The sequence below is a fragment of the Watersipora subatra genome, chromosome 7 (assembly GCF_963576615.1).
Source record: "Watersipora subatra chromosome 7, tzWatSuba1.1, whole genome shotgun sequence".
NCBI classification, from domain to species: domain Eukaryota; kingdom Metazoa; phylum Bryozoa; class Gymnolaemata; order Cheilostomatida; family Watersiporidae; genus Watersipora; species Watersipora subatra.
This window is the reverse complement of record NC_088714.1, coordinates 26,694,037-26,707,153: the sequence shown is the minus strand read 5'-3', so window position 1 is coordinate 26,707,153 and position 13,117 is coordinate 26,694,037. Positions and strand designations below refer to the sequence as shown.

The window sequence follows — 13,117 nt, the reverse complement described above, 5'->3', positions numbered from 1 at the left end:
GTTTTGTGCTATGCAGGTGCCATATTTACAGGTGCCCCACCCTCTGTGGGGCACCTGTAAATAGTTCAACAAATTCAACAGTTCTGTGCATCAGTTTTGAACCAATCCTAATATGCTGTTTGAGTCTATGTAACTGGAGTTATTGTCACAGAGGAAGGTGGGCTCATTTTGATGATAGACTGTATCAAACCCAGCATTCCTGGTAAAATCCAGCAGTCTTTCACTTGTTGTATTGTGACAGTGGTCTCTCCATGCCTCAGGTCTCCTAATAGTAGCAGGCTTGATATTCACATGCATATACTTTACCATGTTCAATTCGCATGAGTGTTTGTGATTTCATCTAATTTGGATGTGTTATTTGGTAGAGAATAAGCAGAGAATACAAAGTATTGTTTGCCGCCGAGCACCAGACAATCATGTCTGCAGTAGTAGACTCGAGATCAGGGTAGTTGATGATTTGAATGTGCCTCCTTGAAACAATAGCTACACCTATCTGTTTATAGCTATCTCTATTAGATCTGATAATGTGGTTTATGTTGGAGAATGCATTGGTAGGTAATTGTTGTGACTTGGTCTCAGATAAGAACACTAAATCTAATTTTTGTTTCCTTATATACCTGGTAGATGTACTAGGTAAGTAGAAATGGTAGCGCGACATTTAATTTGTAATCTACATGTATTTTTATTTTATACATGATTGTTTTATTTTCACTTCTTTCTTTATCATATTTATGAATAATACCATTACAACATAATAGAGAAAATTTCAGTATGAATGATCACTAGAGGAGATAATTAGAGGTTACTAGTTAGAGGTTACTAATGGCCACGCTGGCTTAATCAAGACCTGTTTTTAATGCCATCCAAACTCAGTTTCTTCCTAAAAAAATTTCCAGAAGTAAATTCTCAAAGTCCAATACGATTTTCACCTCACATATAATGTAAATATTTTTAAATTGGTCCAACACTACAATACAGCTTTTTTTAACTATTTGCGCATAAGTTTATACTACAAGTTGCATATTAAAAAACAGGTAATACATAAAATAAATGTACATAGAATTTCTTATAAATACTCTAATACGGTTACAGAGAATGTTAGGCTAGGAAATGTGTTGCCTGAAACGAAATTCCATACTGGGGAAAAAGGGAATGACTCTTACTTCCGAGCGTGATGATTTATTATTCTGTTATAACCAACATAGTGCAAAGAACTCAATGCTTCCTGCGATACAACCTGCTGATCCCAACAGACAGGAATTAAAGCCAACTCGGAACAACAAAACTGAACCCAGCGCTTCCTGTTATACAACCTGCTGACCCAAAAAGCGGGTATTGAAACCAACTCGTTATATCTTCCTGAAATCAATTGCTTCTAGTTTAGAAGAGCCAAAACTATGCTGAACCCAAAACTTCTTACAGTATAACCTGCTAGACCCATCAAAAAATAGCTGAAACCAAGTCATTATAATTTATAGTCTGCTGAGGTTAAATAAAGTTCGCTGAACCTAACGCTATCTGAAACAACCCGCTAGATCCAACAGGAGGGAACTAAACTCTTTATAGTCTTATATATTTATCCGAATTTACAGTATTGTAATTTATTTAGATTTCTATAAACAAGAACTAGAGAAGCCTCCTCAGGAAATAAATGATTTATGTATGCATACATGTCAATTGTCTTCTCTTGTGAGAACAAAACACCAACTTGTAGCATAACAATTTTTACTGTATTTGACTATTTCTTATAAATAAATGGGCGAAATTTACCTTAAAAATAATCCTTTGAATCATTCAACCACAATTTTTTGCTGGCCATCAATAATGTAAATATTACATAACAAATTTAAAAAAAAAAATTACATACATGGTAGACACTGCAGAAAAGTTCATAAAAGCTGCATACATGTAACAAAAAATGACATTTTATCCGTAAGTCACAGTGCAATTAGTAAAAAATGGAACGGCTTCTCTAAGATAAGCAGAAACCAAAAACAAAAGGTAAAAACATTGATTGGAGAATTTTCGACAGTTTCAACATAACTAAAAATGCACTAGTATTCAGTAAATTTGGTAGACATGATCTACTTTGACTGGTTGAAAACCTGCATGCAATTATATCCTCAAAGCATGGAAACAGTGAGCGAGAGCATCAAATCCAATCTTATTTTATGGGTACTTGAACAGCTAAGATACACCAGAGGGGAGCCTCAGTTGAAGACTGAGTCACATAGTCACCGGAGGTGTTCAAATTGCAACTTTGTGTTATGTATTCAAAACAAAGTTTGAATTTTAGTTCAAACACTGATTTGTTTGAGCTTTAAAGCTTTTTAAAAAAATTCAATTTAAAAGTTCATTTTTGCTACAATCATCAAACATTTGTGCTACGCCATGCATTACATAACAAATAATATACATTGTTTTTGGACTTTTTTTCTAATCAGCATGTAATATATAACATCTAGCACAGGCTTTCATGTATTCAACTACTAACAGTTATGTATATAGGATATTGATGGAAACCAAAATATAAGACGAATAGAAGAGCTTGCGACATTCAAAGAGCATCACTACAAATAATTTAACTATTTCTAATAATCTGTTGCTGCGTTCTTTTTTAGACTGATGACATGAAACAAGGACTACACTGGCCATCAGATAATGCAGTGTCTAGATGCATTGACCTGTGAATGTTATGTACTGAAGATCAGTGACATCTATGCTGTGACCAAACAATGGTTCAATTATAACAAACAACATTCACCATAATATGAGTAAGACCAACTAAATCAATTAAGTTTTAAAATACTACTAGTTGAAGGTCCGGCATTGCATCAGTAATAGAATAATTACCTAACGAATTCGAGTAACTCACCTAGAAATTTAGATCTTTACTAAAATCTTTACTAAAAAAATGCTCTCATTTCGGACAGCTTAATAATCATTACGCGTAACGATCAACAGTGCTAGTTATTAGCCCAAGGCAAGCGCTTTAAGTGCAAGTATCTTAACCAATGTAATGACTATTTGCCCAATGAATCGACTGTAATCTATGTGGCTGAATGGTTAAGTTTACCGCCTCCAGATCTGCAGTTTCCGAAATCAAATCCAGTGCTGTGTGGATTTTTCTTTGCCTGATATTAGTTGCTATAACTGGACACAGAATTTAACAAAAAGACAAACACTGAGACTTATATATATATAGATTGACTTCTCTTAATGCTTGCAATATTGTCAGGCCATCATTAGCTGTTCGGGTACTCTTAGTGAACATACAGTCCAAATACTGACATACCATGCTCTTAATAGCACTTATAGATGTTCTTTACTATGATTTTGTTCGGCACTGTCAGATTAATACAAGACCTTCATTCTTCAAGAATGATTGGGGTAGTGTCTGTAGTCTAATAAGCTGATTTACAAGCTGCGTGTTCATACTTAAAAAAGAGTCGACTATGAGCTATATAGATAGACAGATGAATAGATGGATACATAGATAAATAAAGAAATAGATATATTGATGGGTACATACATGTAGATAGATAAATAGATAGATCAATATAGATAGATGAATAGATATACATACACAGCAGATAGATGGATAGAAAAACAAATAGATAGATGAATAGATAGACATATAGATAGATAGCTATGAACTTTATTACCACTGGTCGATGTCAAATTAGACCAGCATTAAACCAGCAACCAAATTAGGCTGCTTTTCATTCTGTATGACTTTTAACCTTTTCGATGCAACCAAGGTTTCACTGTTGTGAGGTGTCACTGTCGTGAGGTGTCACTGTCGTGAGGTGTCACTGTTGTGAGGTGTCACTGTCGTGAGGTGTCACTGTCGTGAGGTGTCACTGTCGTGAGGTGTCACTGTCGTGAGGTGTCACTGTCGTGAGGTGTCACTGTCGTGAGGTGTCACTGTCGTGAGGTGTCACTGTCGTGAGGTGTCACTGTCGTGAGGTGTCACTGTCGTGAGGTGTCACTGTCGTGAGGTGTCACTGTCGTGAGGTGTCACTGTCGTGAGGTGTCACTGTCGTGAGGTGTCACTGTCGTGAGGTGTCACTGTCGTGAGGTGTCACTGTCGTGAGGTGTCACTGTCGTGAGGTGTCACTGTCGTGAGGTGTCACTGTCGTGAGGTGTCACTGTCGTGAGGTGTCACTGTCGTGAGGTGTCACTGTCGTGAGGTGTCACTGTCGTGAGGTGTCACTGTCGTGAGGTGTCACTGTCGTGAGGTGTCACTGTCGTGAGGTGTCACTGTCGTGAGGTGTCACTGTCGTGAGGTGTCACTGTCGTGAGGTGTCACTGTCGTGAGGTGTCACTGTCGTGAGGTGTCACTGTCGTGAGGTGTCACTGTCGTGAGGTGTCACTGTCGTGAGGTGTCACTGTCGTGAGGTGTCACTGTCGTGAGGTGTCACTGTCGTGAGGTGTCACTGTCGTGAGGTGTCACTGTCGTGAGGTGTCACTGTCGTGAGGTGTCACTGTCGTGAGGTGTCACTGTCGTGAGGTGTCACTGTCGTGAGGTGTCACTGTCGTGAGGTGTCACTGTCGTGAGGTGTCACTGTCGTGAGGTGTCACTGTCGTGAGGTGTCACTGTCGTGAGGTGTCACTGTCGTGAGGTGTCACTGTCGTGAGGTGTCACTGTCGTGAGGTGTCACTGTCGTGAGGTGTCACTGTCGTGAGGTGTCACTGTCGTGAGGTGTCACTGTCGTGAAGTGTCACTGTAGTGTCTCCTCACAAGTTCCTCTATATATGGCTTTTGTTTGCTTGATTCTCAGTTTTACACAAAACATGTTGAAGTGCAGGTTACTTAGCCAATTGAAAACACCTAAAAACAGGACAAACCATTACAACTTAAGTCACTTGCTCCACTTCTACGAATTATCAAAGATGTAATTATAAGCGGTTTAACGATAATTTTGTGTTTTTAATCGCTACGAACTCAATAAGATCCCTTTTTTAATTTGCTCCTTGTATATAACATTATATGTACCAAAATTATATTTGGCCCTATTATGTTAATCTTTATCCCACCTTGAAACTCCTATTGACTTATACCAACCGTTATAGGCGTTAACCCTGATACAATTATTCCGTAATGTACCCTATTGTTTCCTGTTGGACCAAATGTCATTTTATAGGTTACCATTTATTCTGGTTCTGTGCTTCAATTTTTCTTTTTATAAGCAGCATTGATATATACACTACAAATTAAAGACATAAGCCTATACATACATTATATTGAGATTGACTAGTACTGATCAGCTTGCGGATGATGCCTACGTACATTATTTCTGTATATTTCTGTACACTCTGTATATGAAGTACACTCATGGTATGATGGCTGAAAATTAGAGCTCAATTATTTGTATCTAAATTTTATTTGTTTACTAGCTGTGCCACCGGCGTTGCCCGTGTAATAGAAGAGTCTTTGGACAGAAAATTGATTTGTATTTAACATATAACAACATTTGCCATTCTAACTTTCAAACTACATATCATGAGAGAAGTGTGTCCGTGTAGTTGAACTAAATTAAGAAAGAAATAAAAACAACTGTAAAGGTTTTAAAACTTTGTCAAACAACTGTACCTTTCAAGCTAGTGGCCTGGCATATTGCCAATGGAAACTCCACTAAGCTAGTTAATAAGGTTAGGCTTCCAATGACAGTATTCCATGAATTTCCATGAATTTGAGTCTTTATTGTTGTCAAGCTCAGCTGTTCTAATAATAGCTATAGCCGGATTTCCAACAGACATACGGACTTTGAGAAATATATATATAGATTTTTATTTGCTAATATTTTAATATATATAATCCATTTTTTTATTTAGAGCTATCAAGTAGCTGTCTGTTTCGCAACTATATTTGCATAGTGTCACTGTTATGAAAAGGATATTTTAATCTAGTTCAACTACATTTGAATATAGTTGAAACGGGAAAATTTTTGGTTTTGCTGGATTGGCTGAAGAGTTGTATGCAGAACATGGAGATCTTCCAAAAAAGCAAAGTTTTTAGTTTCAAATGCGTACGTATTCCAAAATTAAATGTTGACAACATCAAAAGCAAAGAAGATCACCTCGATACCCATTTTTAAAGACACAATATGAGTTTACCTATTTTGTGTAGTGAAGGTAAACTAGAACATGAGGTATGGCAATAAAATAAGCCATCATAGGCATACCACCACCTATGATGATTATACAAAAGCCAAGGTATAGAACCTTTTGGAATATTCTACTAGTTACTAAATATAACAAGTTTTGCTTTGTCCAGAAAAAAAAACAGAAATACTTGGAATGATTTTAAAATTTGGAAATATGTATCCTATATCTGTTTGTTCTATTAACTGGCCTTTCAAAGCAACTCTGGCTGTTACGTTGCTGAGGAATGTAAAACCTTTATCACAAAAAAATGTAAAACCTTTATCCTTTAAAACAAAGAAGATCACCTCGATACCCATTTTTAAAGACACAATACGAGTTTACCTATTTTGTGTAGTGAAGGTAAACTAGAACATGAGGTATGGCAATAAAATAAGCCATCATAGGCATACCACCACCTATGATGATTATACAAAAGCCAAGGTATAGAACCCTTTGGAATATTCTACTAGTTACTAAATATAACAAGTTTTGCTTTGTCCAGAAAAAAAAAACAGAAATACTTGGAATGATTTTAAAATTTGGAAATATGTATCCTATATCTGTTTGTTCTATTAACTGGCCTTTCAAAGCAACTCTGGCTGTTACGTTGCTGAGGAATGTAAAACCTTTATCACTATGTTACCAGTCTTCATTATTGCTGGAAATATCAAGAATTCATGAATATAGTGTGTTAAGAGATTGAAATGTGCAACATTTAAGAAAACTTTAGAGAACGTAACATGACACCCTGAGATAAGGAATTGTCAGCAATGGAGTCATGCTCCCCTTACAATAATACTTTACAGATATCAGTGAGTGTGTAATAGTATTGAGGTTAACATTTGAACTTACAGACAAAATAATGACACTGCATGAAAGAGTGTTTTTCAAGAGTAATCATATTTCAGTTATTATATTGGTGTTTTTAATACCAGGTTTCAAGTGGTGATGGGTCTACGTACTAGTGACTATATTTTTGCACTTGAGTATATATTAAAAGATAAAACCTGAATTATCTGTTCAGTGAGTTCTGTCAGTCAGATTATTGAGGAACTAGTTGCTAGTCTAAAAAGATCATAATAGTTCTGGTATTGTAATCTAAATGCATTCCCACAGTAATTAATAATAGCGCCTACTATAAATTGTACCAACAACCAAATACACGCCTATAACAGAGATTAATTGAGCTGATCAGGTCTGTCTGAAAAAAATGCGATACATGACAACTCCATGGAATATTGCATCGATATGCAGAAAAGCATTTCCTCTAGTTCCCCACTAATTATACTTGTACTAAATGCTATAAAATAAAACACATATACATGTACTTGCAAAATAATAATACACTATACAGCCATACACTATATATCAAAACAAAGATCGCTGGTAGTGACGAACGATGTTATAGAATGAGATGGGGTCACAAAGGAGCTGTCCTTCCGCCTTTTCAAACAACCTATCCTCGTCTTCACACTACAAAACAAAAATGAAAATATCAGTTGAACGGCCATTGCTATCTTCTAGACCATCATGCATATACTTGCACCAAGGTCACCACATCTTTATATGCTCAATTCTATTATTAGCAGACACTTGCTATGACAGAGCACTTGTTCTAACACATCATTTCCATTTACGACAAAAGTAAGCCTGAGCAAGTTTGAATGTGTCTATCGATGAAGCTAGTTCTACTGCATAGCCTCCTAGTTCACATCGAGTTACTAAAGTGAAGGTATAGCCTTTCCAGCGTGAAAGCATTTAACTTAATCTGAGCTGTTTTGCTATTTCTATCAACTTTGAGAAGCAGGTAACATACCGGAATCTAGAGAAGCTAGACCTTGGTATTAAAAGATTCAAGCACATAAGGGCCTGCCATGACCAGGTCATGTTTTTCAACTGGCTCTTCATTTAAAGCATGTTAATTTGGCTAATCCAATATACATCCTGGCTAAAGATTTTAGGAATTATCTAAAAATAGTTCATAGGTCACCTTGACAACCCGCAGTGAATATTGAACCAACTTAAGATTGTGAGAGTTTGTCTGGGATAAGTCTCAGATAATATCAAGTTAACGTAAACCAACATATCCTAAGAAATCTTAAGATTCTGGTAGTTCGTCTGGGATAAGTCTCAGATAATATCAAGTTAACGTAAACCAACATATCCTAAGAAATCTTAAGATTCTGGTAGTTCGTCTGGGATAAGTCTCAGATAATATCAAGTTAACGTAAACCAACATATCCTAAGAAATCTTAAGATTCTGGTAGTTCGTCTGGGATAAGTCTCAGATAATATGAACCATAGTAAAGAAAGTATAAGATGAGTGACAAGAGGTCAACTATCATTAGCTCAACGTTCAATATTTTTACACGAATTATTTACATCAAGTGTTCAGGACGACCCGATTTAGTGTGACAAATTGATCGACTTTCATCATTCCGAAAATCGTGAGTCGGTTGTGCTCTCGACTAATTATTCTCTATTTCTGTTGCCTTGATCCGTTTGTGTCACCCTATGAAGCTTGCGAGTTGTTCAACTACATAGCCCAGATTATAAAAATTGTGAAATATATCCAAACTCAAGTACAGAGTATCTATTGCACTCCATAAACAGCAGTCATACCTCATCAATGCCTTGGACAGCAGCGAGAGACAGCCATATGTGTGGATGTTCGAGCCAGTTTTGCAGAATGTCCTTAGTTGTATTATCGTGATAGACTGCCCTCATGCAACGCAACATACTTGACATACTGATGTGAGGATCACAGTCTACAACAAACACCCAAAATTGTATTTTTAAAAGTATTTCAACTATCTTACAATAGAAAGCTGATTGCAGGGCTATTGCATAGAAAGAAATGAGTGTGAAATGGTAATGGTGGGAACCAGTCAAAGCGAGAGAGACAAGACATCATTCACGAGTAACAACCTCATAAAATTCACTTCTCAAATCTATAGATAACAATAGATGCCCTTAGTATTTCTAATTACACGGCACAGGTTCTGTGATGAGCTTTGTAGCAAGATATAAACATACACCACTGTGCCTGCACCTTAACTCTTTCTCTACCACGAGTGAGTCGAGTCAGTCGGCAAAGCGTTTACATATGGCCAAGAGTGGCATAGTGTGGCTTTAGCAAGCTTCGTACAAAACGTTTTTGATTAGTTAATTAATTAGATTACCGTGTCTGTAATTATACGAAAGGAAACAGTTATCTGCATGTATTGAACCAATATAAATATGTTTACAATCCATCCTGAGCGGGGTTTCAAGAACTTAATTGTTTGTGGCAATTTCTTCTTAGCAATGACCAGTCATGTCAGATGCATTCCAGCTATAGAGGTTTCACTGATTGTAAATCAATGGTCTTTGGGTGATTTTTATTGAATAATACTGCTACTTTGAGTATTTTATTTCTAGCAGTAATAATAATACCATAAGCTGTAATAATATTGGTAAATCATCTGATTTGGGCATGCCCACAGTTGTAGCAAAAATGGCCAGAAAAGTGTCCGAGCTCATTCCGCAACAAATGTGTGCCATTCGTTGTGGCAATCAGCTGACATAAAATTTTATGCTGATTGATTTGGTATCGAACCGTTTTTTATAAAATGTGTGGCTCAAGTGGCCATTGTCAAATATTAGGTTTTACTGAATATATAATTGTTATGTTTCTGCACAGAAGCAATCAAATAGAGTATTAAATTAGAGAAATGTGGTTTATTGCACACTCCAGAGACAACTGATTTGATAACAGAAAACCCAAGTATTTATATGTTTGGTCATAGAAAAGCTTTGTAAAAAGCTACAAGCATTATTAATAGCTACAGTACTATATAATATTAGCTTGTATAAAGCTTTAGCTAATAAGCATAATGTTTGTTGGCAAAGTACCAATAATACTTGGCACTTGCATGACACCTCCTCACTAAGCTAAAGGTTCTTTCTGGTTCTCTTAGACCTTCGGGGTTTGTCTCTGCTATACTCATCTCCATCAGGTAGACGAGGGTTGCGTGGTCTTCTTCTAGACGGAGGTTGCTCTGTTACAGTTGTAGGGGCTGGTAGTTGCAGTTTTGTCTCCTCTGTTATATCAGGTTTATCTCCAGGGTCTTGATCTTCTTCTGTTGAGTATCTTGGTCTGAGTTGTTCAACATGTCTTCTCCAAGTAGGTCCCTTTGGTACCACTTTGACATTGAGACTACGAGTTCCATATATCTTAGTAACAATGGCTGGAACCCATCTAGGTTGTCTGTTGCGTCTAGGTCCATGATACAAGGCATAGCATGGTGCTCCAAGATTGTAGCTGTGTATCTTGCTAACTGTCTTTTCTGCAGATCGGTTGACTTCTCTGGATTGATGAAACTGTGCTATGTGTGCGGGTGATGGCAATAGGGTGTCAATCTTGCATCTCATCTGTCTTCCATTCAGCAGCTGACTGGGAGAGTATCCTGTAGGAAGTGGTGTCCTTCTATAGTGCATCAGGAACTGTTGTAGTGCAGATTTAGGTGGGAGTGACGATTTCTTCATGGCTTGTTTGAAGGATTGTACTAGTCTTTCAGCTGCGCCATTTGTAGCTGGATGGTAGGGTGCTCCAGTGAGGTGAACAATGCTTCTCTCTTGACACCACTGCTGAAACTCTCCTGAGGTGAAGCTGGTAGCATTGTCAGTGACTATGGCGTGAGGGTATCCAAAGTGTGCGAATATCTCCTCTAAGATGTCTGTGGTAGCTCTGGTAGAAGTAGATGAAGTCCTGTGTATGCATGGATACTTTGAGTAGGCATCTATCATCACTAGCCATTGGCTGCCCATGAAGTTCACTGCATGATCTAAGTGAAGACGACTCCATGGCTTCTCAGGTAGCATCCAGGGATGTATAGGATACTTCTGTGGAAGCTTCTGGTGTTCCGCACAGGCAGTGCACTGTCGGCTTGTCTCCTCTATATCAGAGTCAATGCGAGGCCAATAGACAGCAGTTCGAGCTAGCTTCTTCATTCTTTCCATTCCAAAGTGTCCAAGGTGAAGGATCTTTAATACTTCCTGTTGTAACTTGACAGGAATGACTACTCTGTTGCCATATAGAAGACAACCTTCAGTGATAGAAAGTGAATCTGAGATCTTGTGGAAGAGTGACAGCTGAGTCTCCTTCATCTCTTTGTTACCAGGCCATCCTTCTGCTGTGTAGCGCATTACTGTGGCTAGTGTTGGGTCTTTCTTTGTCTCCTTTGCTAGAACATTGTAGTCTGTAGAGTTGAGCTGTTGTCCAATAGTGTGAATAGTGCATACTGTATCAACATCCTCCTCATCTTCTCTTGCATCAAACTCTTTATCAGGTCCAACTGGCAGTCTTGAGAGGACATCTGCATTTTGATGATGCTGGGTAGATCTGTATTCTATGGTGTAGTCATACTGATTTAGTACCAGTGCCCATCTTGCTAGTCTGTTGGCTGCTAGAGCTGGAACTCCTTTGGTAGGTCCTAGAAGTGTGAGAAGAGGTCTGTGGTCAGTTACCAAGATAAACCGTCGACCATACAGGTACTGGTGATACTTCTTTAGAGCAAATATGATTGAGAGAGCTTCTTTTTGTATTTGTCCATATTTCCTCTGTGTGCTGGTCAGTGTTTTTGAAACATTGGCTATTGGTCTCTCACTTCCATCAGGATAACGATGAAATAGTACAGCTCCCAGTCCAGTTTCTGAAGCATCACATGAGATTCCAATGTCAAGATCTGGGTTGAAGTGTGCTAAGACACTATCAGTTGATAGCATATCTTTCAGTTTGTTGAAGCTCTTTTCTTGTTCAGTGCCCCACTTCCAGGTCTCTCCTTTGCGTGTCAGTTTATGCAATGGTCCTGTGAGTTGTGACAGATTGGGTATGAACTTGCTGTAGAATTGTGTAGCTCCTAAGAAAGATCTTAGCTGAGTTAAGTCTGTTGGGACTGGCATCTGTTGTACTACATCTGCCTTCTTTCCTTTAGTGATTCCCTTTGAAGTGAGTTTGTGTCCCAGATACTCTACTGTCGGTTGAGCAAAACAGCACTTGTCTTTTCTACATCTGAGCCCTCTTTCTTCTAATCTTTGAAGAAGTCGACGTAAGTTTTGTAGATGGCTCTCTGCATTGGCTCCACTCACTAGTATATCATCTAGGTATACTGCTACTCCTGGGAGGTATTGTGTCAGTTGCTCCATGATTTCTTGAAAATACCCTGGTGCTGAGCTTATGCCAAAGGGCAACCTCTTCTGTAGTAGTACTCCTCGGTGTGTTGATAGTGCTAGTCGTCGTTGACTTTCTGGTGCCAACAATATTTGATTGTAGGCATCTGCTAAATCAATCTTTGTGTAGCAATAGCCTCCACCTAGTTTTCTGATTAGATCTTCTGGTAGTGGGATAGGTTTCCTATGTGTTTCTAGCTGATTATTGATAGTCTTGGAGTAGTCTCCACATACTCTGATCTTCCCTGCAGCTTGACCTGTTGTAGATTTGCGTACAGGTACAACTGGTGTTCCATACTGGTTGAATTGAGTTGGTTCCCATATGCCTTTAGCTACACCTGCTTCGTATGCTTGGTTGAGCTCTTCTGTCAAGGCAATAGGAACTGGTCTGGGTCGGCAGAAGACTGGCTTTGTTGAAGGTTTGAAGTTTATCTCTAGTTCAAAGTTCTTGAGACATCCTAGCTCGTCTTTGAATATTTCTGGAAATTCTTTGCACATCTCCTTACACTTGATTTGTAACCTCCCATCTGGCTGGTTCTCTGTGATTGTTGATACAAGGTTCTGTTGTAGCTTGTCATCAATAGAGATGCCTAGTTGCTGTATAGCCGTTCTTCCTAGTAGGTTGAGATCTTGTACAGCACTAATCACAAATGGTAGTCTGACTTCTTTCTGTGCATCCAATTGGGCAGTTAGCTCACATCTGCCAAGCGTCTCTATGAGATGTCCTGAGGCTGATTTGTAGTTAACTGTAGTAGGT

At 38.1% G+C, this 13,117-nt stretch overlaps 1 protein-coding gene across 1 annotated transcript in view; it reads right to left on the bottom strand.

The window, feature by feature from the left end:
• Window positions 1–7,518: 7,518 nt before the first annotated feature.
• LOC137400606 (tRNA (32-2'-O)-methyltransferase regulator THADA-like) overlaps window positions 7,519–13,117 on the bottom strand; it is a 56,716-nt gene continuing 51,117 nt past the window's right edge. The window contains exons 18-19 of the mRNA XM_068086937.1: window positions 8,773–8,918; window positions 7,519–7,623 (exon numbers count right to left, since the gene is read on the bottom strand). Of these exons, the coding sequence (XP_067943038.1) occupies window positions 7,519–7,623; window positions 8,773–8,918 (251 nt within the window). The remainder of the gene's footprint in view (window positions 7,624–8,772; window positions 8,919–13,117) is intronic.